Here is a 26,859-nt window from a genome sequence, read left to right as displayed (position 1 = left end):
TTTAATTTCAAATTATAATAAGATTATATATGTCTTATGGTATATTGTTTCTTAATTCAATTATGAACACTCCCATCTCTTTCATTCTGAAATTTCTTTTTATGAAGAGAAACAATGACATACAAATTTTAAAAGCACTAGTGAATTAAGTGTACCTTATAAGGATATTTTAGGAAATATTAATTGCATTATACTTTGCATATATAATCGTTATTTTATTTTTCTTATTTACGTATCATAAATTTAAAATTATTTAAAAGAAAAATTATAAATAAATTGAGTTGTTTATGAATTATTTGAATTGAAGTTCTTAAATATTTGATGAAACTTATTTATTTTAAGACACCAACAAACTCAATCTTAATTTCTAGTTTAATTATGTAAATAACTTCAAGCGTTATATATTTTATATTAAAAATTTATGAATAAGTTATGATTAGTGCATTATGTTTTTTTATAATGAATCTATAATTTAATCGCGCAAGATTAATATAAACAGTTTTTTTATATATACGGAAAAAAGTAGAATATGACATTTTTTTCTATTAATAAATTGATTAACTCGAAAATATATATTTGATATTTAAGGATAATTTGATTGAAATTATTGCAAATATGTACCAGCAACTATGAATTATTGCAAAACTAAAACCAAAGAAAACTTGCAACCAAAATAACATCTATCAAGCAAACTGGCAACTATGATTTTTCATTATTAGGAAAGCTAATTTTAGTCTCAAAGTCAAAATCACTCTTCAATAACTAAAAATTAGTGGGATTGAGTTCATATATCTTGAAAATTTAACAATAAATAATTTAATGTTCAAATTTTTTTTATATTCTTTCTCTTCTTAATTTCATCATATCTTTTAACATAAAAATGTACAGTAATAATTAAATTAACAAACTTATAAAAAATACTTTAAAAATATATTTGATAAAAAAATCATAAATGAGCTTAATAAGGCAAGTTAAAGCTTCATATTTTTCTAATAAGTTAAACCCCAAATTTTAAAACTCGTTTAAATAAATAGGCTAAAGTTAAGCATCTGGACATCAAACAAACAATTACAGTGTATTTAATTTCTTAATTTCAACATTTATATTACGATTTTTTTTAGTTCACCTTGATTTAACAAAGAGGAATTGTTCAGACAAGTCCATTCTCTGTAAAAGCCGTAGGTTTGATTAACAAGCTTATAAACTAGGTTCCTGTTTGTGTATTTTCTATAACTGAGTCATAAAAAAAAAACCTAAAATACTTTTGTTGCAACGTGATATTTTTATCTGAACAAACATGTAACTTTCGTGTAAAGAAACAGTTTTACGACGATGTTTTTTTTATCTTGATTATAAAGAAATGGGCCTTAAGCCTGTTTTGCTACCTTCCTGGTGTCCTAAACATGCACAAGAATTCTGCAGACAAAACCAAAAAGGGGAGATATGAAACTTAGCATCTGTTTGTAGCACAGAATGAACTCGAATGCTTGCCTTTTGGATGTAATTTCAAAGACACCCTTCAAAAGATTTAATGTTACAAAAGTTACCTTATATAATTTAATTTCTTAAACTGATAACTTTTTTCTACCAAATGCACCTTTCAAAATTGTTATCTTATTTCTCAAAAGATAAATCAACCTTCCCATAACGAATTTAAAAGTAGAAAAATGCGCCAAGAGTCAAAATATAACATCTTTATCAGTCATGTTTAGATTAACTATTGGATTAAAAAACTAAACTTTTTAAAAACTTTGAAAACCTTTAAAATAATAATCACCACGCCACATTACCTCCTAGACAACTTCTCCACTGCCTCTTAGACAACTCTTCTCAACTGAGCTGCATAATGAACAAAACAAGGCCATCCAAACACTCCCAAATGCTTTTGTATTGTAATTCCATACAGTCAATCAATAAGAAAATAAAACACACTAGCATACTTTAAGGACAATGTAAGACCATGATCAACATTGAATTAAATCGTGGCAATGTAGAACTCAATTGTCAAACAGTTATTACAAGTTGCCAAAAATTCTTTGATCTATGTTGCTTCACCTAGAACGCCAAGCAAAGGATATTTAACCTTTTTCTTATTCAAGCCATGGGCTACACTCTTGAAACGCCCCCCGCCCCCCTCTCTGTAAACATCAACCAAAACCAGAAGAAAAAATCAGTAGTTCTACATGAGCATAAACTAAAACATCTAGATAAGCTCTTTGGCTGCAGCAACAACAGCTTCCTTAGTGATACCAAACTCTTTGTATATTCTTCCAGCTGGAGCACTAGCTCCAAAACGATCAATACCTATTGCTTTTCCCTTTGGTCCAACAATTTTCTCCCACCCAAATGTTGATCCTGCCTCAATGCTAACTCTGGCTGAAACACCTGAAGGCAGAACACTTTCCTTGTAGGCTGCTGATTGCTCATCAAAAAGTTCCCAAGACACAAAGGAAACAACTCTAACACCCTTCCCTTCCTTTCTTAGATCCTCAGCAGCTTTGGCAGCAATTTCCAGTTCAGAACCGGTTCCAATCAAAATGACATCAGGTTTGTTGCCAGTTGAGTTGTCTGAAACGATGTAACCACCTTTTTCAACTCCTTCAATAGAAGTTCCAGGAAGCTGGGGCAGTTTTTGCCTGGAAAGGGCAAGGATAGAGGGTCTCTTCCTGTTAACCACGGCAACTTTGTATGCTCCTGCCGTTTCATTACCATCAGCAGGACGAAGCATCAAAATATTTGGCATTGCCCGAAAGCTTGCCAGGTGTTCTATAGGTTGGTGGGTTGGTCCATCCTCTCCAAGTCCTATAGAATCATGGGTCATCACATAAATAACCCCAGCCTGAGACAGCGCAGAAAGCCTTATGGCAGCTCTCATGTAGTCAGTGAAGACAAAGAAGGTTGCACAGTAGGGAATCAGTCCAGGGCTGTGAAGAGCAATGCCATTGCAGATTGCTCCCATTCCATGTTCTCTAACCCCAAATCTAACATTGCGCTCTGCTGGAGTATCCTTTTGGAAGTCCCCAAATGATTTTAGCAAGGTCATGTTGGAAGAAGCAAGATCTGCACTGCCACCAAGAAGACCAGGAAGAACCTTTACAAGGGCATTAAGGTTTTGCTGAGACAGATTTCTGGTGGCATCGGCTGGGCTCTCTGGAGTGTATGCCTGAAATCAAAATGGAAGTGATTGCTATTGATATTCCAGACATATCTACTTGAAAGTCAGGTTTTTCTTATTTCGATGAAACCCACACAGACAGCAAATGGAAGTATGTGATGAAATTAAGATAACAGGATATCAAACAATGGCCCTCATTAACATCAGATTTATAATCAATTTTGGATAGTACATAATCAAAACCTTAACAAGTTAGTTCCACATAAAAATCATTAACAACCTATAAAAATGGAATTTACTCACAGGAAGTGCTTTCTCCCAGCCAGCAGGCAATTGACCATTAATAATAGACTTCAATTCTGCAGCTTCCTCCTTGTATTTCTTCTCATATTCAGCAAATTTGGCATTCCACTCAGCTTCAAGTGCAGCACCCTCAGGGATATGGCGACTCCAATGCCTGGGGACAGACAAGTAATACATATTCAGTATCATTAAAATTTCAACATTGCAATAGGAAACAAAGAAATCTCTAATCCCATCATCCATACTTTTTGACATCCTCAGGCACATGGAAAGGCTCATATGGCCATCCAAGGTTCTTCCTTGTGGCATCAACTTCTTTGGCACCCAGTGCACTTCCATGCACACTGTAGGAGTTAGCCTTGTTAGGAGAACCAAAACCGATGGTTGTTGTGACCTGTGAAACAGATAAAATCAGCAAAAGCCTAAAACCAACAGCAATCAGCAATTGATTAAACTGATAGCCACATGATTCACTACTTTTAATTTCACATCTATAACTTTCCACTTCTCAAAGCAGTACAATGCAGTTTTGGGTCAAAGAAATCAAGTTATAACATAAATTCAAAAGAATCCCATCAATGCATGACAAATTCTGCTAATTATAATTACATGTTAACCTTTTAATTATAATTAAACTAACCTTGATCAATGTGGGCCTGTCTTTGACAGCTTTGGCTTCCTTAATGGCAGCTCGAATATCATCATAGCCAGTGTTCCCATTCTTTACCCAAATAACATGCCACCCAAGTCCCTCAAAACGACTATCAACATTTTCAGTGAATGCAATCTCCGTGTCACCATCAATAGAAATGTGATTGTCATCGTAAAATGCTATTAGCTTCCCCAGTCCCCAGTGGCCAGCAAGCGAGCATGCTTCATTTGCAATTCCCTCCATTTGACAACCATCACCCAATATAGCATACCTATAGAAAACAAATACCATTTCCAAAACATCACACAACTAATGTCTCATAATTATATGATCATAATTTAGATAAGAAGTACAGGAGAAGGCACAAGATTAAGTCATTTTACGTGTAATGATCAACAATCTCATTGTCAGGCTTGTTAAATCTTGCAGCCAAGTGCTTCTCCGCAAGGGCCAAACCAACAGCATTAGCAATGCCCTGACCAAGAGGACCTGAAAAATATTGCATTAACCAGAAGGATAAATAAACATTAAAAATATATAAAAGAGTTTAATTATGGTACACTGTTAGTGTAAAGATTTTTATATTGTCAAACAATTAGAATACACCTTACGATTTATATATTAATTAATACAAAAATCAATGCTTCTTTCTTATTGTCATGATTGGACCATAGTGTAAAAAATATTTATTCTGTCAGTATATTTAAATTAAATCCTATAAAAAAAAAAAAGCAATTAGATGTGCTTGTATATGAACTCTAAATTATAATTCATATCAAACCTGTTGTGACTTCAATTCCAGGAGTCTCAAAATTCTCAGGGTGTCCCGGGGTTCTGCTCCCCCATTGACGAAATTCCTTCAAATCCTCTTCCTAAACATTCATCCCCACACAACAACTTCACTTCAGTCTTCGATCAATATGTTCAACACTCATACTTCCATTAATAAACAGATGAAAAACAACATGCAGAATAATATTAAAAAAAAAAGCCCCATTAAAAAAAATCTTTTTTTCATAGATTAACATACTTAGATCTATTTGTAACTAACAAAAACTTGTAACCAACACCAAATCTTTATTCTCTAACACAAAAACACCACCACACACATAACCATTTAACCCTAAAATCAAATTTCCCAAAACCCAGATAAAATTCCTATCTAAAACCCCCAAAGTAACAAACTTTAAACAGATCCAAGGCACCCCAGATAGATTTTCAAAGTTTTCCTTGTTCTAACCTTGACACTATCGAAGCCAGCAAGGTGAAGCAGCGCGTACTGGAGCATGCAACCATGACCCGCCGACAAAACAAAGCGATCACGGTTGAACCATTTAGGGTTTTTCGGGTTATACCTCATCACCTCGTCGTAGAGCACGTGACCCATCGGAGCACAACCCATGGGTAGACCCGGGTGACCCGAATTCGCCTTTTCGACGGAGTCAACGGCGAGAAAACGGATCGTGTTAACTGATTTTTCGACCAGGGCGGCGTCTGCCGGAGCCTTCTCGACGGTTTCGACGGGTGCGGAGGCTCTGACGGCGTTGGCACGGCGGCGATGGGCGGAGGGGAGGGAGAAGGAGAGGCGCGTGGAGGAGGTTGGGCGGAGGCCGGAGAAAGCGGGGAGGGAGGGGCGCGTGGAGGCAGGGAGGGAGGTAGGGCGTGTGAGAAGGGCTTGGGAGAGAGAGAGGGAGGGAGTGGAAGCCATGGTTGGTGTGTGCTGTGTGGGGAGAGAGAAAGAGAAAGAGAGAGAGAGTGCGAAGAAGAACGAGGCAGAGAGGGAGGAAGAGAAGGTGGTGACGGGTGCATTTTGGAGTTGTTGAGAGTGTTTGGTTTTGTAGAGAGAGAGAGAGGAGTGTTGAGGTTGTCGCCCATAGAGGACTGGTACAGTGTGACATTAGAGAGAGAAAGCATAATTATTATTATATTTTTTTATTTATTTCGTCGTCGTTGGTGGTGTTGTTGGAAATATCATTAAAGCATACTTGGGGTTGGTAGCATGGCATGCCATTTTTATGCTCTGTTGATTTTTGAATTTTTAAACTATGGATGCATAATAATAAATCAATAAACAATAAATTTTTATTTATTGTTTATTGATTTATTATTATGTAAAAATTTATTGTTTATTGATTTATTATTATGCATCCATAGTTTAAAAATTCAAAAATCAACAGAGCATAAAAATGGCATTATAATATTAAATATTATTAGTGTATTATATTTCATAATATTATATAATTTTTAAAAAAATTATTATATATAAGTTATTGTTATGTATTCTTATATGTACATTAAAAAAAAGTTGTTTATTAATGGAGTGTTAATAAGGACTGAGTAGATGAAGATTGCCAGTATGAGAAATGATATGTCTGTGTTTGAGTCCTTTCATTTTTTTAATAAAAATATTTATGTTATATGTTTAATTTTTCTTAATTTTTTAAAATTATTTTAAGATGTTGTTTTAAGTATTTATTAGATATTTAAAATTATTATTATCTTTTAAATAAAAATTATTTTTATAATTATAATTCAATAAAAAAAATATTTAATATAAAAATTATAATGAATAAATTATTTGTAGAAAATCTTAAAATTAATTGTTTAAAAGATTAGACGAATGAATCTTAAACTCTGAGATATTACAAGCTAAAATATGGATTAATAATTGTTGATAAAATAATTTTACAATTTACTTTATATGTGTATGTATTTTATTATAATCTTAAATATTAATTTTAATTGATATTTATTATTATAACTTATCCACTAAAGTACCCTTTATACAACTCAGCAATGGAAAGTTTAAGAAAAAAGTGAAACAAATTTCAAAAGAGAAATTTATATGAATTTTATTCAATCATAAAATATATAATTATAATTTTCTGTAAACTAAAGATTTATCTGGCATAAAAAAAATGCTATTACAATTTGGACCATTTTCATCTCTTAAACCAATTTTAAGAGAAAATATGTCACTGTAACTACAACCTAATACAAATCTTTTGCAGTGACATTCTTAGTGTAGAGCATATTATCAATTAAAATTGTATTAATATAATATTAAATTTTATTAAATAATATATTTAAATAGTTGGATTAAAAATGTATCTTCCCCGGTTAAGTCACACTTAAAGACACACATTTAACTGTGATAAACATATATTATTAATTTTTTTTTATATTAAACATATATTATTTTTACTTTGTACATTTGTTTTAGAAAAAATAGATATCTTTTTTTTAACGCTACAACAAACAATCTATTATTGCAAAGTTGTAAAATGATTGCTTAACAAAAAAAAAATATTTAAAAAATTTATTCTAAATTTTAAAATTGATTATTTTTTATAATTAAAAAATATTTAATTTAATAATTGTAATTTTTTAATATTTTAAAAATTAAAATATATTTATATCAAATAGATGAATAACGTTTAAATGTAATATAAAATTAATAATCAGTTATTTTAAATGAACTCATATCATAAAATGCTTTTTATCTACAAAATACTCGGGAATTATTTAGGAAGAAATTTTTAGAAGAAAAAGATAAAATCTATATTTTAAATAAATATATTTAAAATTAAAATTTATTTAAAATAAAATTTATAAAATGATATATTAACTTAAAAATTTATTATAATAATTATATATTTATTATCATAAATAATATATAATTATTTTAATTGAAGATTAAAAATTATATCTTGCCTTCCAAGGAGCCTTAAACTAGCAGCCTTTGCCCTTTGGTGGGTACACGGCCGATGGAAACCACAAAGGTCAGTACAACAAACCTTCAGCTTATCATTTAATGCCCCCTTTTTGTCATGGCATGCACTTTATGCGCTTTTCATAGATGGTGGAAGCAAAATAATAAAAAAGAAATGCTTTCAAAATATTTTTTATTATAAATTTATTAAAAGAGAATATATTTATTATATTAAATATATAAAGTATAATAAATATTGTAATAAAAAAATTATTATTAATGGGTTATACTCAATATTTAAGAGTTGGTATTTTTCAATATTTTTTGGGCTTGTAAATTGTTAATTTTGTTTTGAGATTTTGTCTCGTCCTTTTCATTAAATAAATAAAACATTTATTTAACAAATTTTTATTACATAATAGCTTATAACATGATTTTGATTATAAAATATTACAATAATTACAAATTTTGACTAATTATATTAAAAAATTTAGTAAAATAAAAGAAAACTGACAACAATCTTAAGCTATTTTTATAAAAATAAATTTTAACTGCAGTTTTTTAAATAATTTTGCCAATATTTTTAAATTAATTTTAAAGGTTCACTTTAATAAAAGATAAACATTCAATGATATCACAGACTATTAGAGAAAAAGTTGTTTTTAACTAAAAATGATATTAAAAGTTCCTAAACAATTCTACCTAACTTTTGTTCTTTCAACTCTTACAAATGTTTCCAAAGTATGACATGATTTGAATTTTTATTTTTATTTTAATATGAGTTAGTTTTGAAACATTTAGATTAAAATTATGAATTTATATTAATCATATAATTTGATATTACTAAATAATTAGTTAGTCTATCTATGACAATTGTTAAAAATAAATAATAGTCAAACTACAATATAAATAATATAATTATTTCACACAATTATTGAATTCAAACTGATTTGATTATAAAATTTATATTTTAAAATATATATTACGCTTGATATATTTGAATTGAATAAAAAATATACACCACGATGCATAATCATAGAGTATCATCCAATCCATAATTCTTGACTACTGTCTACTCAGAAGTTGATATTTGATATGCGTCACGTTGACATCAACAATTATATCATTTTGTGGTGTAGACCAAAAGGTTGAAATGTTTAACATCATAAATAAAATTGGTGTGTAGTATCTGAATCACTTTCATTCCATTCATAGGGAAAATGAGTAATTTATGATAATATCTTGCTCCATCATTCATTTTCATTTCACTTCTACGTTTTAATCAGAGTTAGATTCGTTTATTCGAATAAATAACACAAAATAATTATTATTATTTTTTATATGAAATTTTATAAAATGAATCTATTTAAAGAAACTTTTAAATAAACAGTTAAATTAATTAATCTCATTACCGATAAAAAGCTATTAAACAGTATTAGTGTTTAAATTTAATATCTATTATCAACAAATCTTAACTCTTAATTTTAATCACTATAAAAAAAATTATTTTACTTTTCACATGTTAAAATATTATTGATTCTATTCTCTCTAACAAATGCGGAGAAAAAAAAAAAGCAACATGTAACACAAAAATATTTAATAAAAAGTTCACACTTAACAACATTTGAGTTAATCACATTATCGCTTAACAATAATTAAGAACCAAAACAAATATTTTTAAAAATATATAGAGACTAAAATAAATTAAAAAATAACTTTATAAGAACCAAAATTAAAATATAATATATTTTGAAGGACCAAAAATACATTTAAATCTTTATTAAAATAAAACCAGCATGCAAATTCAGTGTGATTAATTAGTCTGTAATCTGCATAGCTTATCCGTATTGAACATAAATCCAAGAAAAAAAAAAATTTAAACTGAGTACATCTCTAATGCCAGCAAGTAACTATGTGTCTACCATAAAATGTTAGTAAACTAGGATCATTATGCCCTTTAAATTAAATCAAGGGTGGAAACCCCTTTGTTTGTTCACTTCAGAGACACTCAATTTAGACGAGCCTAATTTATAAAATTAAAACCAAAACTCACTGTACTTCAAGCCTACAGAAAAAGCTGGCATTGTAGGAAAGCCTAAAAAAGAAACATGTTGTATAATCTTGTCATGTCCTAAACTCGAAAAAAGAATAAGCAAAAAGTGTGAGGGAAGGTTGAGTTATAGACCATCTTCCTACCCAAAATCTCACATCATCTTGATTCGTTTACAGCCAGAAGTAGAATTACGGATCCCTCTAGTGGTCACAGAATATGGAGCTGATGCTGATTTAAGAGAAGGGGACTTGTCAATATATGCATGTCTTTCATTGCCATTCCAAAATAAGATGATCCTGTTTGTGCATGAATGTGACCAGCTATCACCTGTTCAGCATTATAAAGTGTAAACAACAAATTTTATTAATCAAGGATAAAAAGATATACAAGCTAAAAGTCCAAGTGAGATGTGCAAGATGAAATAACACTTACCCAGTGCAAGGGTCAATTGAAATGAACCTTCAATATGCTTGGTAGTTACTTGATTCAACATAACAACCTGCCAGAAAATCACATTTATAATTGAAAATTAAAAATGTGTTTGGATGGAGAATTTTAGAATTCTGAAGAATATGAAAGCATAGTAGAGGAGTTTTTAAATTTTCTCTAGAGACATGCCATTTAAAATTCCTTCTACTTGACATAAAAACTATCTAGCTAAAATTTTGCAGAATTATAAAAAAAGTTCTTATCATGTTCTGTACAAAACATCTGTGGCAAGCAGAATAAATTGATTCTTACAGCCAAACAGAATTTCTTTGCAAGCTTCATCAACTTCAAAGCCATTTCACTGAGTAATCGAGTCCTCAGAGCCATATCATCAAAGTCTTGGCGGAAGTGGAAAGTAACACTGTCAACAATGATGATCTTTACCTGCAATTATGTATTAAAAAACAGATCACAATGGACTATTAAGATGTACTAGAACAGTTGATTAAAAGCAAAGGAAAAGAAAACCAAAGCAAGACAACTTCCATTGCTAGGCAAAGTATGATGTGTAGGAATAAGGAAAATAAAAATCTAGTATCATCTTCAATATGTTTGCTAAAATAATATCAATTCAATATATGAAATACTATTCTTACATCTTTATGCTCTGCGATGAATTTGTCCAAGTAATTTACCAAAGCAATTTGCTCAGTATAGCTGCAAACACGAAAATAGAATATATTTTCCAAGATACTATTAGGGTGCATTTTAACTTCCCGATCTTGAAAATCCTTGTGAAAGTGGTGGCTATATTCCGACATGTCTTCTATGCATGCTTCAGCAATTTGCAGAACACGTTCAACCATAAAGCTTCCTTCCGTGTCTGAGTATTACATGGGCACAAGAAGTGCAATCAGTAATCTGCATCAAATAACGAATGAGTATTAGAATCTAATTAAGGCCCTTACCAATGTATATTGCCTTCCCACCTAGGCCACCATATTCCGGTGGAATCTGAACATTTACTGCAAGTTGAATCCTGCACAAGCAAATACCACTCACTATTACAAAAACCAAAATTTTTCACAACTTAGGACAGAAAAATACAAGAACAACATGATGCAGAAAATTGAGCTGACAAAGAATACCCAATTTGCGTTTTACCAATGCCTGGAACTCCACCTAAATAAATAAATAAATAAAGAATCATATTGCAACCCATAAAAGGGAAAAAGAATTAAAACTGCAAAATATTTGTGCTCAAAAACAAGTTAAGTAATGTAAATTTCATTGGAAGTCATGATTATGGATTTCACACTCTTGAGAGAAGCCAAACAGTTACTAACCTATTTCAGTGACTTCTTTACACTTAATCCCTCCACTGAGGATGTTATCCAGATCTGCACAAGATGTGGTAATATGAGAAGAGAACTTTTCGTCATTGAGCATATCCCAAGCAGTCTGACCACCTGCATGACAGAAAAGCACAGAATAGAGAAAAGGCAAAAAAATAAAAAAAAAAAATCATTATCTGAGGGAATCATGCTCTGTGTCTGTAGCACATACTGAAGTGAATTCAATTCATAAAATACAAAAAGAATGCAATCCAAATGTATTCTAATGGTACGAAAAGGTTATCCAATAACCAAAACACTTACTGCCAAATAAATAGAATGAGATGCTATCTAACTTTTGTGTAAGAGAATCAACTACCTTCTCATGATGGTTTGTGGATTCAATTCATTAATGATGTCCACAGACATTTGTTTATAGATCTCACCCATCAGCACTATTCACACGGAAGGAAGCTTCAAATTTGAATTGATAAAAGCTATTGCTTTAGACTTCTCAGTTTTGCCAAAATTTCTATTAACTTGGTTCCTAAGATACAACACAACCCCACTTCTTAAAATTCAACATAAAAAATTGAAACTTATTTTGGTACAATAGCTTTAATTTTCAATTGCACAAACCAGGAACACATACAATTGATTTGGGATCTTTTCCTATCCTCAATCTCTTTGAAATATTACTTTTTTAACACAAATTATTGAGCAAATGCTAACCAAATCAACTGTAAACCTTATGACATCACCAGTTCACATCCAATTAAGTTATGGAAACTGAAGAGGTGTGAATGAACATGCAACATTTACACATGACAGAAAAGCAAAAAGTTCTGTCAACGCCCAAAAGAAAAACTAAAACAAATTGGAATTTCAAAGCATACCATCAACCCCGGCAGTGTGAGTCCCATTTGATCTGTCCAAAGCTATAGTCTTGGTTGCAAAATTCAAAATTTCTGAGGCTTCACTCTCAGAAACTTGAATATCTGTTAAAATGAAATAACGGTTTAGTGAAAAAAGAGGAAATTTTCAAGATAAGACGATGCCCAATAAGAAAATGCATGACCTTGAGCAAGGTGGGTGGGTGAGGAACGAGCAATGGAATCGAGTGTGGTATAACCAGCAGCTAAGAGTTTTCCTCTCTTTGAAGCTGAGATTGGAAGCATACCCACCTCCATGCTTCCTTCTTTCCCTCAAATTCTCACTTTTTCATTTCTTCTTCACAAAAACCAAAAACAAATATTCACACCGCCAATTTTAAGACCTCAAAATTCAAAAAGGATTTTATTATAAATAAGCTTTTTTCATTAAATTTTTTCTTCTTAATTTTTAATTTTTTTTTGTAAATTAAAATAAAGAAAATCACTAAAAAAGCATTAATACTTTTTTAATTAATGATAAAAAATTATAATAAAAACGAATTTTTTTTATCAAACTTTAAACAAAGTTTGTTAAATTGAAATTGAAACACACGTAAATTTTTATAAATTATAATTAATAATTAAAAATGTATTTGAAAATATTTTTCTAGAATTTCTCGTTTTAAATTCTCAATACATAGTCTGATTTATTTATTTTCACTGTTCATTTAAATATTGAAATAAATAAAAAGATTCCACTCAAAATAGAAAAATGTAATTGTAGATTGGTACGTTAATAATGAAAGCCTGCACGATTGGGGTAATGGTATCTGATGCTGCCCTCACACAATCGAAACCTACAAAACCTTGGTTTTGTGAGACCTAAACCCTTCACTCTCTTCACCGACGGTAACACCTTTACTTCTATCTTTCTTCAATCCATTCATAATTCTATTCTGTTGCTTTTAATTTTTGGTATAGGACTTGGTAAAAATTCACTATGGGTTTTATTAATATATTTGTTGTCTTACAATAACTGCATCAGATGAAAATAAAAGAAAAATAAAACCTTCAATCATTGATTCTTTCTATGGTTATTGCAATAAGTGTAGTGGTGTTGTTTGGTGATGTACCATGATCATGTTCATGTAAGTGAATCGGTTTCTTTCTGAATAAGCAGTGGAACATTCAGAGATCAATGTCAAGCCATGCTTATTCTGTTTGTCAGCAAATTCAGATACAAATACCCCTATTTCATCCCAACAATCCCATTTGTAGGCTTTCTTTGTTGTTTACATAGTTGTTGCTTGTTTCCTTGTGCCAAACCCATCAATTGAAAAACGTCCCAAGGCTTTGTTTGAAACAACACCCTCCTTTCTCTATTGAAAATTTGCCAATCCTTGGTCCAGTGAAAGCAAATCCAGGCTCAAATGATCTTGACGGGCTTGATTGACAATGGCTTTGCTGCAAGTTGCCTTGTTGCATTTTGCACTCTCTGATTTATTTCATTTGACTCATTATTTAAATATTCAAGTAAATAATAAGATCTTACTTAAAATAGAAAAGTATAATTGTAGGTGTAAGGCGGCACGAAGTGAGAGAAGTAGCTGTTGGGCTGTGGCTGCATCAACTTCCCTGCTCAGAGTCTTACCCTGTTGGAAACCAATATGCCTCTTCAACTTCAACCTTTGAGGCGCATCAAGCCTCAAAGACCCTCCAAGTCCAACCTTATTCCCACAAAAACAACACCATCAAGGACGAGCATTGATCATCTATACATTTCGCAACTACTCTCGAGACCTGATTGGGCCTTGTTGCTAAAACACGAACTGTTCTCAAAGAGGCTGCTGCTTAACCCTGCTTCTGCTGTAAGCATCTTTCAGAACCAAGAAGACCCTTTACATGCCATAAAGTTTTACACGTGGCTTTCGAGTGTCAACCCTGCACTGGCAAAATCTCATTCAGTTCAAGGTGTTTTGGGGAACACTTTATGCCGAAAAGGCCCTGTCATATTGAGTGTTGAGTTGCTTCAGGATGTTCAGAATTCAGGTTTTTGGGTGACCGAGGACCTGCTTTGTGTATTGATGGCAAGTTGGGGAAAACTCGGTTTGGCAAATTATTGTGCACATGTTTTTGGCCAAATATCATTCTTGAGTCTCAGTCCTAGCACTAGGTTGTATAATTCTCTCGTTGATGCCTTGGTGAAATCGAATTCAATTGACCTTGCATATCTGAAATTCGAACAGATGACTGCGGATAATTGTCGTCCAGATATAATTACGTACAATTCCCTCATTCATGGGGTTTGCAAGATTGGGGTGGTAGACGAGGCACTACGGTTAATTGGTCAAATGAGGGATAGGGGACATTTTCCTAATGTTTTCACTTATACAATTCTGATTGATGGGTTTTGTAATGCAGCCCGGGTTGATGAAGCCTTCGGAGTTTTTGAGAAAATGAAGGAGAGTAAAGTTTATCCAAATGAAGCCACTGTAAGAACGCTAGTTCATGGTATTTTTCATTGTGTGGATCCAAGTAAGGCGCTTGACTTATTAGTATCTAAATTTTTAGATAGGGAGCACATCCATTTTAAGTTAGCTTGTGATACAATACTGTATTGCCTTGCAAATAATTCTATGTCAAAAGAGATAGTTGTGTTTCTCAGAAAGGTCCTGGGAAGAGGTTATGTCCCTGATAATTCCTTTTTTAGTGTCATAATGGCTTGTTTGGTTAAGGGAGCAGAACTGAGAGAGGTATGTGACATATTTGAAATTTTTAGAAAGCAAGGGGTGAAGGCAGGCATTGATACTTACCTTGCACTTATTGAAGCTTTATACAAGAATGGATGGAGAGATGAAGGGGATCAAGTTTCTTGTCAAATGATTAGCGATGGGATAATTTCAAGTGTCTTCTCATATAACATGATAATTAATTGCTTCTGCAGAGCCAAATTGATGGATAATGCATCTGAGGCTTTCAGAGACATGCAGCTTAGAGGCTTTAAACCCAACCTTGTTACTTTCAATACCCTTATTAATGGCCATTGCAAGGATGGAGCAATAGATAAGGCACGGGAGCTGCTGGAGCTGCTTTTAGAAAATGGACTTAAACCTGATATCTTCACTTTTAGCTCTATAATTGATGGACTCTGTCTAATAAAGAGGATTGAGCAGGCTTTTGAATGCTTTACGGAGATGATTGAGTGGGGCATCTGTCCAAATGCTGTCATTTACAATATCTTGATTCGATCTTTATGTGCTGTTGGGGATGTTGCAAGGTCAGTGAAACTTTTAAGAAGAATGCAAAAGGAAGGAATAAGCCCTGACACATACTCCTACAATCCTTTGATTCAAATCTTCTGTAGGATGAATAAAGTTGAGAAAGCTAAAAAGCTTTTTGATTCAATGTCAACATCTGGCTTGAATCCCGACAATTACACTTACAATGCTTTTATAGAGGCACTGTCTAGATCTGGAAGATTAGAGGAAGCCAAGAAGATGTTTTACTCAATGGAGGCAAATGGTTGCTCTCCTGATTCATATATATGTAACTTAATTATTAAAATATTGGTTCAGCAAGACTTTGTAGAAGAGGCCCGAAACATCATAGATAAATGCAGACAGAAGGGGATGTCTTTAAATTCTATTCCTAATTTGTAGATTGATTTTCGGCTAGTTTTTGGGATGCTGCTACATTATTGAGATTTGACAGTGAAGATATTGATTCAGGGTACAGGTACCGTAAATATAGAAGTTTGTTGATGTGGAGATTTTTATATGGTGTGGGATACATGAATTATTTGTGCACATGTATGTACTTTTTGGTCATTTCAACTACAAAAATAAAAATAAAAATAAGAAAATCAGTTGTGGGAAATGGGGAACTAATTAATTACTCATTGGAATCTATTTTAATTTTGGAGATATCTTTGTTAGCAAACTAAAATGTTAACAACAGCTTATATATATATTAACATGCAGTCTGATACACACTGGACCCAGAAATTAGCAAGAATCGAGAAGAATCTTATTCAAGAATGTATAAACTATCCAGCTAATGAGGTAGTTCCATAACTGAACTGAATTCATTATAAAGAATGAATGTACAATAACTGTCTTTGGAAGATTTAAGAGCTCCATGATCTCTCCCACCACTCAATTCTACAAAAGAGATATCCTCTTACATGCTTCCGTCCTATTTATAGTTTGCTGCTAGTTAGTTACAAAGCTATTATCAGAGACAGACTAGAAGGGAGCCAGAAAAATTCACTGCATTGTCTAATAACTGGGATTGAAAAGTCGCAGCATATTGCTTATCAAACTCAAGGAACCGAATCTTGCGACTTTAGTTGTCTTTTATATTAACCTAGTCTTAGTTGTGCTCTGCGGTAGCACTCGACCAAGATTGTTAACATAAAGAGGTATTAATGTTTTGTATTATTTATCCATTTTTTCGATGAAATGTTGCTTTTCTTTCCTCTCTTTCTTCTTTTTACCAATAATTTCAACATGATGTGAAAGCATTATTTTAAGCCTGCTACCATCTACCCTATGTTTGGTACTATTTGGATTCAATTGATTCTGTCTTGCTTTGTCCTTGTGTGGATTGATGCTCTTGGTTGTGAACTTGTGATTGTCGTTTGGCTCTGTTTTTGCATTGTTATTTGCTACATTCTGTTCTATGCTCAAGCTGTAGAGTGTAGATCAAGCTAGCGCAAGCCGTATTAAGTTTTGCTCAATCCAGTAATCTAGCTGTGCATCATTCCAGTCATTTGCTGATCTTCTGGATGTTTCTTATTCATCTTCTACTGTCATTTTGGCAGTGCATCATTTTAGCTGTAATGTTCCATATGGAACAACATTGAGTAGGCTTTCTTGTATAGATGAGGCTAATGCTCTTCCTTGCCTCCATGTTTTAATTCATTCTCCTTGACACTCTTCCTAAGGAATGATGCCCTCCATTTCTCAATTGTAATATTGTTCATTCATCTTTCTTGATCCGTATTAAAAATGCAGATTAGAATGCTACTCTTTCTAACGCATCATGCATGTGATATAGGAAAGTTTATTTCTTGTTTAATGAAATCTATTTTTTTCTTACCAGCTTGCTTTTAAACTAAATAGGTGTAATTTCCAGATGGGAAGATATGATCCTCCTCCCTCTGCGGAAGAGCCAGAAGATTTTGTGGTGTGTTTTCTGAACATTGACAAATATACGGATTAAAGCACTTTTTTATCAGATAAAATTGCTTTCCTACTATGATTCTTTAGATGGATTAGGTCAGGATAATAAATTTTCTTAATGAAGAAAAAGTATAATAAATGCTTTTATCACTTCACCCAGTTCATAAAATGTTGCTTTCATCGGTGGCCGATCTGTTTTATCATGGAAAGCTATCTTAAGATGTTCACATTCTTTTCAAATTATTTTCTACATCCCTGTTAGTAATCTACAATTCCCAGGGCTTTACTGCTACTTACAATTGCTGAAAATTTGTTCATGGTTAACTTGAACTTCCCTCAAATTGAATTGAATAGGCCACGGAAAATTTACCTGTGTTGTATATTATTCTAATGGTTCATCTGTCAATAAAATTTATTAAATTATGCTTCATTTCAGCATGATTTACGCCCAAGGTGGCCACTGGGGGAAGAATATGCTGAAAGAAAAAGTGAAGCACGCTCCTTAAAAATAGCTCGTGTCCATCCTTCTCTTACATCTCTAATTCTAGCATCATTGCAAAAGTGAGGAATGAACTTCCATGTTGCTTCATTTTGGTTTATGAAGTTGTGCAGGACAAGCCTCTTTTTGGACTTGTCTCTGATCAACATGATCGAATTTTCTATAGCACATGAAAAATTGTCCAAGTTTGGTGCTTGGTTAGGGAAACTGGGCATTGGCATCAGGCAGTATCACGAGAAAATCCAGCAAAACAATGTCATTCCAAGAAGAAATATATGGTTGATAGAATTGAAAATAGGAGTGGGATGGGAAGGGATGTAAATTGATTTATGGTATTACCAAAATTTTACTACTTCCAGAAAAACAGAAGTCACAAACTTCTGCTTCTGTGCCTTATTCTTTAGGCAATCTGTAAATTTAGTGGTTAAGGGTTTTTTTTTTTTCATTTTTATTTTAATCCGCTTGTATATATTCAGATTATAATGGTTTACCATTGATGACATTCGTTAACATTCTATCTACTGCTTCAAAATTAAACTTAGTGAATGTGTTTGTGTTCGATCAATTGACATTAACGCAGAATTTGATTTTTTTTATTTTTGGTCAGTACCTGAATATTTAGGGCTGCATGAGCTTCTGATACGGAGGATTGAAGAAGGCTGAATAAGGTTCCAATGTCTATAAGTCAACAAACACATAATATAATACAATAATTATTAACTACTCAAAGTGATAAGTGTCAAAGATTCTCACAATAGAAGGTGTTTCCCTTTTAGTTATGTTTACATTATAACTTGTACAAAAAAAATCTTATTTAAATTATTTAAAATAAGACAATACAAAAAAAAATAATGAAATATAATTTATTTTATTTAATAAAATGAGATGGGATTTTTTTTTTCATATTTTAGCATAAACAAATACATGTAATATTGATAATATTCTATTATTCTATTTCACTCCAATTAATTTAGTGCATGTTTAATTTAATTTATTTAAAAATAAATAAATTTCCAAACACATAGTTAGTCTGATTTATTTCATTTCATTTATTATTTAAATATTTAAATAAATAATAAGATATTTGTCAAAATAAAAATATGTAATTGCAGCTTTATGAAAGTTCATGCGAACTCAGAGAAGTAACAGATAAATTTAAATTTTTAATTTGAGATGATTGAGTAGTCAAAACTAAAAATTAATTATGATTAAATATTTATCACTATCTACGTTGTCAACTAAATTAGCTTAAGTTTTAACCCTAAAAAAGAGGGAATAGATGAGTACGCGATATACAGTTTTTTTTTTAATCTAAATTACATGTTATATAAGATTAAACTAACTTCAAAATCAGAGAAATTATTAATAATATATTTTATGTTTTAATCATTTTATTTAAAATTAAAATATTTATATCATAAATATATATATTTTAAAATCAATATAAAAAATTTTTGAAGAGTAATGTCCGTTGAAATGAATTTTTAAAGTTTTTATATGAAAAAATTAATGAAAAAAACTAAATTATTTTAGTAGTTTAAGCATAGACCTAAATGCAATTTTTCAACAAGTTAAATGTCTTTTTTTAACTCTGCAATTTGGTAGTAAAACGGTGTGTTTAAGTAAATATAATGTGAACCATTGATGAAGAATTATTTTCAATTAACGGTGTAGATACGTCAAACAGGAAATTGTTCTGTTTAGGTCATCACACAATCGAACCAACAAAACTTGGTTTTGTGAGAGCCGAAACCCTTCACTCTCTTCACCAACGGTAACACCTTTACTTCTATCCTTCTTCAATTCATTCATAATTCTATTCTGTTGCTTTTAATTTTTGGTATAGGACTTGGGAGAAAATTCACATTATGAATGTTATTCATATATTTGTTGCCTTACTATAACTGCAATAAATAAAAATAAAACAATTCAATCATTGTTCTTTCTATGGTTATTGCAATAAGTGCAGTGGTGTTGTCTGGTGATGTACCATGTTTATGTTCATGTGAGTGACTAGGTTCCTTTCTGAACAAGCAGTGGAACTTTCAGAGATCACTGTCAAATCATGCTTATTCTGTTTGTCAGCAAATTCAGATACAAATATCCCTATTTCATCCCAACAACCCCATTTGTAGGCTTTCTTTGTTGTTTACACACTCGTTGTTTGTCTCCATGTGCCAAGCCCATCAATTGGAACACGTCCCACGGCTTTGTTCGAAACAACCCCCTCCTTTCTCTATTGGAAAGATGCCAATCCTTGGTCCAGCTAAGGCAAATCCAGGCTCAAATGATCTTGGCAGGCTTGATTGGCAATGGCTTTGCTGCAAGTCGCCTTGTTGCGTTTTGTGCTCTCTCTGAATCGCAAAACCTTGAGTATTGCACCAAAATATTGTTTCATATTGAAGAACCGAATGTATTTTCTTGGAATGTGACAATTAGGGGATATATGGAGAGTGGGAACTCAGAAGGAGCTATTATGTTGTACAAGAGACTGTTGCAATGTGGTATGTTGAAGCCGGATAATCATACTTACCCTTTATTGCTTAAAGCTTGTTCTTGTCCATCTCTGAATTTTGTTGGTCTTACTATAATTGGCCATGTGTTGAAGTTTGGTTTTGAATTTGATATATATGTGCACAATGCATTGATCACTATGCTGCTTTCGTGTGGAAAGCTGGAGGCAGCATACGATGTGTTCAATAAAGGTTGTGTGAGAGACCTAGTAACATGGAATTCCATGATTACTGGTTGTGTTAGAAGAGGACTAGCAAATGAGGCTATAAAGCTCTATCGGGAAATGGAGGCAGAGAAAGTGAAACCAAATGAAATCACGATGATTGGGATTGTTTCTTCTTGTTCTCAGTTGCAGGATTTGAATCTTGGGAGAGAATTTCATCGTTACGTCAAAGAACATAGGATCGAGTTGACAATCCCTCTCAATAATGCTCTAATGGACATGTATGTGAAGTGTGGGGACATGTTAGCTGCGCAAGTTCTATTTGATAACATGGCACATAAGACCCTTGTTTCATGGACTACAATGATTTTGGGATATGCCAGATTTGGTTTTCTGGATGTTGCTCGGGAGCTTTTATATAAAATTCCAGAGAAGAATGTTGTGCCATGGAATGCAATCATCAGTGGTTGCATCCAAGCTAAAAATAGTAAAGTAGCATTGGCTCTATTTCATGAAATGCAAATTAGTGAAATAGAACCTGATAAGGTAACCATGGTTAGCTGCCTGTCTGCATGCTCACAACTAGGAGCACTTGATGTAGGGATATGGATTCACCATTATATTGAAAGATACAATCTCCCTCTAGATGTTACCTTGGGAACTGCACTAGTTGACATGTATGCCAAGTGTGGAAATATTGCACAGGCCGTCCAGGTTTTCCAAGAGATTCCACACAAAAATTGCTTGACCTGGACAGCCATTATTTGTGGTTTAGCACTTCATGGTAATGCTCATGATGCTATATCCTATTTCGAAGAAATGATTCGTATTGGCTTAAAGCCTGATGAGATCACTTTTCTTGGGGTCTTATCAGCTTGTTGCCATGGAGGTTTAGTTGAAGAAGGCCGCAAATACTTTTCCCAAATGAGCTCTAAATTCAATATATCCCCTAAGCTTAAACATTTCTCATGCATGGTGGATCTTTTAGGAAGGGCAGGTCATTTGGAGGAAGCAGAAGTGCTCATTAGAAATATGCCAATAGCAACAGATGCTGCTGTGTGGGGTGCTTTATTCTTTGCTTGTCGTGTTCATTGCAATGTTCTAATTGGAGAGAGGGCAGCTTTGAAGCTTCTTGAGATGGATCCTTACGATAGCGGTATTTATGTTCTGCTTGCTAGCTTGTACAGTGAGGCAAAAATGTGGAAGGAGGCAAGGAGTGCATGGAAAGTAATGAAAGAGAGAGGAGTAGAAAAGACTCCAGGTTGTAGCTCAATTGAGATTAATGGCGTTGTGCATGAGTTCATGGCTAGGGATTTATTGCATCAACAGGCTGAATGGATTTATGAATGCTTGGCTTCGTTGACAAAACAACTGGAGTTTCTTGGATTTACATTTGACATTTCTGCTGATGGAGATATTCTGTTTTCCTAAACTTGTCTGCCTGTTTGCTATATTTCTACTCATTTAAATACACTCTTCCCTGGAGAGCCTGAACCTAATTTTCATCCTATCCCATGGGCTTCAACCTTAGAAAATGGATGTAGATAACATGAATCCATGTCTCTCCAGTCTTGCTTCTCTCATTTCAATCTTCTTGTGCCCCTATATATAACTTTTAATTTCTTCATTGCTGAAGAATGCAGAGTAAGTATTTGATTATTATTGGTTGGTATACTTCAGTGTCTTTATTGGAAAACATGAATATTTGTCCCACACGTTGTCAAATATTCTTTTAGCTAGCCAACCACATGTTTTAAAGACATCAGCCATTCTGCTAAATTGTGTCAAATCTGTTATACATTGCTAGGATGAGATGAACAGGACTACACATTTATGAGTGTGTTAGGTTCACTCTCTCCCAATGTTGGAAGTAGCATGGTTCCCCTTTTCCAATTCATTCATTAAGCATTCTACTTTAATAAATATATTGTCATAAAGCAAAAATAAAAATGTGAATGACCAAGCTCCGACATTGTAGCCGGGGAGATTAAGCAATATGTGGAATATGATTTTAATATATTGAATTATCTGGTTTTTCTACTTGCTTTTGCGACTAGTTGTTGTCCTCAAGTTTCCTCATGATGGTCAATTCTCCTACAGCCTTAATCTGTTATCATTTCAAAGTCAACATGATCTGATCTGTTAGCATTACAAAGTATTGATCTACCTGTATGATTTCTTTAATAGTCCTTCTGGACTAATTTTATATGATTCTCCATGAACAAAATCTTTAAACATTCAGTATATCCCTATGAATGCTTACTGAGAAATGACCTGTCTGGGAGTGTCAACCTTTATGATGATAAAGAAGCAAGACCTTTCCTGTGTCATATGTTAATTGATCTGTTACAGAACCAGAAATAACTACGGTAGTCATCAGTTCAAAGAACACTGTACCTACATGATGCCCCATAAGAATTTAAAGCTTTTACTTATATTTTGGAGAATACTTGCATACGTTGGAGTGCTGGACTCCTCATATAGCATACTAGTTTCCAGATACAATTCATATGTATTTATTTCTTTTTCTTTTTCCTGTATTGGAGTTTATATTTTAGTTTAAATGCTTTTTTCCTGCTGCCATGCACTACTTATTTGTAGTACAACTGCTAAATTGTTCTGCTCTCAGGCTCAGGAGTAGTTGGGAGGAAGCTGACATCGTGGATTTTTTTTCTTTGCATTGACCAGGGCAATTCAGAACTGGAGTCACTAAAAGTCATTTGCAAACAACTGCCAAAGTGGACAACAGTGAAATGGTAAGGAGGCAAAACCTTTTGTTGCTGCTACTTCCTTGGTCCCCTTTTACTTGTGAATTACACTGAACCATTGGCACTTTGCTGACAGCTACCTTTTTAATGATAGGATTCATACAGGGAGTTACCAAGAACTGCCCAAATTCGCCTTGTGAGTTCGCACAAAGAGGTTTATGAACCATGTGATGATTCTTTTGCACTGGTTGATGCTCTTCTAGCTGATCGTAATAATCTGATGGAGCATCATCCATCTTTGTGCATGGAGATAGGCTGTGGTAGTGGATACGTTATTACATCCCTAGCTCTTATTCTCGGGCAGGAAGGTCGGGGCATCAACTATATTGCAACTGATATCAACCCACATGCAGTGAGAGTAACCCTTGAGACTATGGAAGCACATGGGGTTGATGCCGAGTTGATAGTAACGGATATTGCATCAGGATTAGAGAAGCGTTTAGCCGGGTTGGTTGATGTTATGATTGTGAATCCTCCTTATGTGCCTACCCCTGAAGATGAAGTGGGTGGTGACGGTATTGTGGCATCTTGGGCTGGTGGCGAAAATGGCCGGAGTGTAATTGATAGAATTTTACCCGTTGCAGACCATCTTTTGTCAGAAAAGGGATGGTTGTACTTGGTCACCCTCACTGCAAACAATCCTTCTGAGATATGCCTTCAAATGAGAAAGAGAGGATATGCTTCCAAGATTGTTGTCCAAAGATCAACAGAGGAAGAAAGTCTCCATATCATCAAGTTCTGGCGTGATTTGGATAGTGAAGTAAATGAAGACCAATCTGCTTCTGGGTTCATAAGCTCCTTGCTTGCACAAATTCCTTTTTTATCACATTGGCGAGGCAGCAACGGTGACGAAAGTGTTGAATGAGAAAGTAATTTCTTGTCTAGGAGTGCTAGGAACACACTCTAATACTTCTAGTTATTGGTTATAATTTATTGAAAATTAAAAAAATACGAGAGTGAATCATTAAATCAGGAATGATAATTATAAAATTAAGGAGTTTTACACAATTTTAATAAATTTTAATCAATAGTTAAGAGTGTTAGAAAGTGTATTACTAGCATTTTTCTTATTGTTTATGTTTATAAATATCTTTATTGTTTTGACAACTATAAGCTTTGGCTTTGTCCTGGCTTTCAGAATGCTTATAAATACAACCAAGTCTAACCTATATGAATCAGTTGACACAGTTGAACTTTATTAAAAAATAAATTTTGAATAAAACCATAAAAGCAAGGTCTTTTCTATTTTTCTCCTAATATTCTATTTGATCTTTCTATATACGGTTTACTTGCTATATCTTCCATCTGTTAAACTTTTCTGATCTCTATGGATCTCTTCTCACCCAACAAAACAATCTTAGGCAGGCTTTTATCGTTATCGCTTAATTAAGTGTTTTCCTACGTTTTCTTCGATATTTTGTTTTCTACTTGCCACCTTCGATAATTTTCATTTTGGCTCTCACTACCCATTTTGCTTTTGGTTATACATCACTATCCAATATTCGCGGGCATTAAACACTGTTGACTTATTGCTGGACGCATAGTTTTCCGTTGAATTTGGTCGGCATTTTGCAATTGCAAATTACGTCGGAATTGTTTCTCCATCTGGCATCTTAACTGTACTTAAACCAAAAATCCTTTGACTCAACTCAAGACTTCGATCAGCTATGCTATAAGGTTTCATCGTCGTAAATCATGTCGTTTGGCAACATTATATTTGCCTAATGTTGTATTAATCTTGTGTATTTGTAGTAAGGGTTATTTTAATTACGTGAAAATCTTTATCAAGATTGTATTAATTTTATTTTTAGTATCCTTTTTAGAGTATGTTTAGGTACTTTGATTATGTAAGAAATGAAATACAATAAAAATATATATCTTAATTATATTGTCACATATTGCAATCAATTTGTATTAATCTAATTGTGATTTCATGTAACTTAGTTTATACACGGAACAATAGAACAATTGATAACACAAGTTTCGACTAGACCAGCTCAATTTTCACGACTGCCAAATATTTAAAATTGCTCACTTATTTAATTTCAAATTTATTAACATGTTTAGTGTTAATTTGTAGAAAATAAACGAATAAAATTTTAGTGCAATTCTTTGAATATTTTTAATAGTAGTTTTTAATCAAAACTATATTACTTTAAAGGAGCAAAGAAAAAATGTTCATTATTATTATCTCATATTTCTTCTCTAGATTGAGATTCTATTTAAATAATAGAGAGGATCTTTTATTTTACTTTGGCATTAATTTTAAATAATTTAAAGAAGGGTTTTTCTATCTAGATTTGAGAATATTTTTTTTTATTAATTCTTTCTCATATAACTTGAAGATATTTGGTAGAATAATTAGCTTAATTAATGTCTTTAAAATTTATTTCTTCCTATAATTTTTTTGTTTTAAAAGGTGTAGTCATAACAGGAATATGATCATCATCTCTTATCTTAGGTAATTGATACTAGGTAGAAGGAGGTGATTTAGACTGAATCATCTCTCCTTCCTTGTCATGTCAAACTGCAATAATATTAATAGATCTTTGTCTTATAACGTGTGTTTGAAATAAATAATCTATATTATTTTTTATGGTATTCACATGAAACCAATTAAAAATAAAATATTCATCTTAACTTGTTTCAAAAACTTGTAGTATTGATTTTGGATATTATATTTATTGTTTCCCTTATAATTATGAAAAATCATCATCTTTAAGGTTTTTATTCCTTAGAGTTAAATTTTCTTTTAAAAGATGGTTTATTTATAATAAATTTATGAAATAACATCATAAGAATCATTAAGAGAAGACTAAGTTGAAAATTTGATTGATTGTTGGTCTTCTTCTTCATCACTTTGATAAGTTGTTCTAAGGATTCTAGATGTTATATCCAATCTTTGAAGGTTTATTATATAGGATAGAATATGAGATTGATTTAGGTATCTCAATTTTAGAAAGCTTGTGAACGAATTGAGAATAATCTTCTTGCATATGCATGCTTAGATTGTTTTGAGACTTCTATTCTAGAAAAAAAGAAATTTTTTCTTTTGAAAGTTATTTCAATTTTTTCATAATTATTTTGTTTGATTTCTTAGATTTGTGGAGCAGGTATATGAATAGAAGGAATAACTTTGTCCATATAAAGAAGAGTAACTTTATTCCATTTTATTGTTCTGGGTAAAGAAACATTAGCTCTTATCATATTCGTGATAAACAAAATTATTTTTTTTAGTTTAAAGAAGACCCTAAAAGCACAA

At 32.5% G+C, this 26,859-nt stretch overlaps 5 protein-coding genes across 8 annotated transcripts; 3 read left to right on the top strand and 2 right to left on the bottom strand.

The window, feature by feature from the left end:
* Nucleotides 1-1,943: 1,943 nt before the first annotated feature.
* Nucleotides 1,944-5,984, bottom strand: LOC113849319 (transketolase, chloroplastic). Its single transcript, XM_027479153.1, has 7 exons — nt 5,311-5,984; nt 4,852-4,942; nt 4,454-4,559; nt 4,059-4,341; nt 3,664-3,812; nt 3,419-3,572; nt 1,944-3,163 (listed from the first exon to the last, which is right to left on the bottom strand). The coding sequence occupies exons 1-7, from the start codon at nt 5,776-5,778 to the stop codon at nt 2,204-2,206; spliced, it is 2,211 nt and encodes a 736-aa protein (XP_027334954.1). The 5' UTR covers nt 5,779-5,984; the 3' UTR covers nt 1,944-2,203.
* A 3,747-nt stretch (nt 5,985-9,731) lies between these two features.
* On the bottom strand, nt 9,732-12,886 carry LOC113850260 (DNA repair protein RAD51 homolog 3). Its single transcript, XM_027480720.1, has 9 exons — nt 12,677-12,886; nt 12,495-12,596; nt 11,611-11,733; nt 11,413-11,446; nt 11,233-11,303; nt 10,921-11,147; nt 10,577-10,708; nt 10,268-10,334; nt 9,732-10,162 (listed from the first exon to the last, which is right to left on the bottom strand). Exons 1-9 carry the CDS (start codon nt 12,786-12,788, stop codon nt 9,987-9,989), a joined length of 1,044 nt encoding a protein of 347 aa, XP_027336521.1. The 5' UTR covers nt 12,789-12,886; the 3' UTR covers nt 9,732-9,986.
* Nucleotides 12,887-13,191: 305 nt separating this feature from the next.
* On the top strand, nt 13,192-18,684 carry LOC113849236 (putative pentatricopeptide repeat-containing protein At3g16890, mitochondrial). 3 transcript variants are annotated; one of them, XR_003502086.1, is made up of 3 exons: nt 13,192-13,379; nt 14,037-16,205; nt 16,451-18,684. XR_003502086.1 is itself a non-coding variant. In XM_027478991.1 (3 exons), the coding sequence occupies exons 2-3, from the start codon at nt 14,138-14,140 to the stop codon at nt 15,937-15,939; spliced, it is 1,623 nt and encodes a 540-aa protein (XP_027334792.1). In that variant the 5' UTR covers nt 13,192-13,379; nt 14,037-14,137; the 3' UTR covers nt 15,940-16,026. The 3 variants fall into 3 exon arrangements, 2 of the variants coding, with proteins under 2 accessions (XP_027334792.1, XP_027334791.1); XM_027478991.1 differs by lacking the exon at nt 16,451-18,684 and having other exon boundaries at nt 14,037-15,747; nt 15,927-16,026; XM_027478990.1 differs by having other exon boundaries at nt 14,037-18,684.
* Nucleotides 18,685-19,828: 1,144 nt separating this feature from the next.
* On the top strand, nt 19,829-24,838 carry LOC113849237 (methyltransferase N6AMT1). Of its 2 annotated transcripts, none has more exons than XM_027478992.1 (3): nt 19,829-19,926; nt 23,459-23,585; nt 23,692-24,838. In XM_027478992.1, exons 2-3 carry the CDS (start codon nt 23,583-23,585, stop codon nt 24,460-24,462), a joined length of 774 nt encoding a protein of 257 aa, XP_027334793.1. In that variant the 5' UTR covers nt 19,829-19,926; nt 23,459-23,582; the 3' UTR covers nt 24,463-24,838. The 2 variants fall into 2 exon arrangements, with proteins under 2 accessions (XP_027334793.1, XP_027334794.1); XM_027478993.1 differs by having other exon boundaries at nt 19,887-19,926; nt 23,518-23,585; nt 23,692-24,764.
* On the top strand, nt 19,866-24,646 carry LOC113849235 (pentatricopeptide repeat-containing protein At2g22410, mitochondrial). The gene is made up of 4 exons (XM_027478989.1): nt 19,866-19,926; nt 20,190-22,473; nt 23,459-23,585; nt 23,692-24,646. The coding sequence occupies exon 2, from the start codon at nt 20,218-20,220 to the stop codon at nt 22,258-22,260; it is 2,043 nt and encodes a 680-aa protein (XP_027334790.1). The 5' UTR covers nt 19,866-19,926; nt 20,190-20,217; the 3' UTR covers nt 22,261-22,473; nt 23,459-23,585; nt 23,692-24,646.
* Nucleotides 24,839-26,859: the final 2,021 nt, after the last annotated feature.

Source organism: Abrus precatorius, unplaced genomic scaffold, assembly GCF_003935025.1.
Source record: "Abrus precatorius isolate BTA unplaced genomic scaffold, Abrus_2018 Scaffold9, whole genome shotgun sequence".
NCBI lineage: Eukaryota > Viridiplantae > Streptophyta > Magnoliopsida > Fabales > Fabaceae > Abrus > Abrus precatorius.
This window is presented reverse-complemented; position numbering and strand designations above follow the sequence as displayed.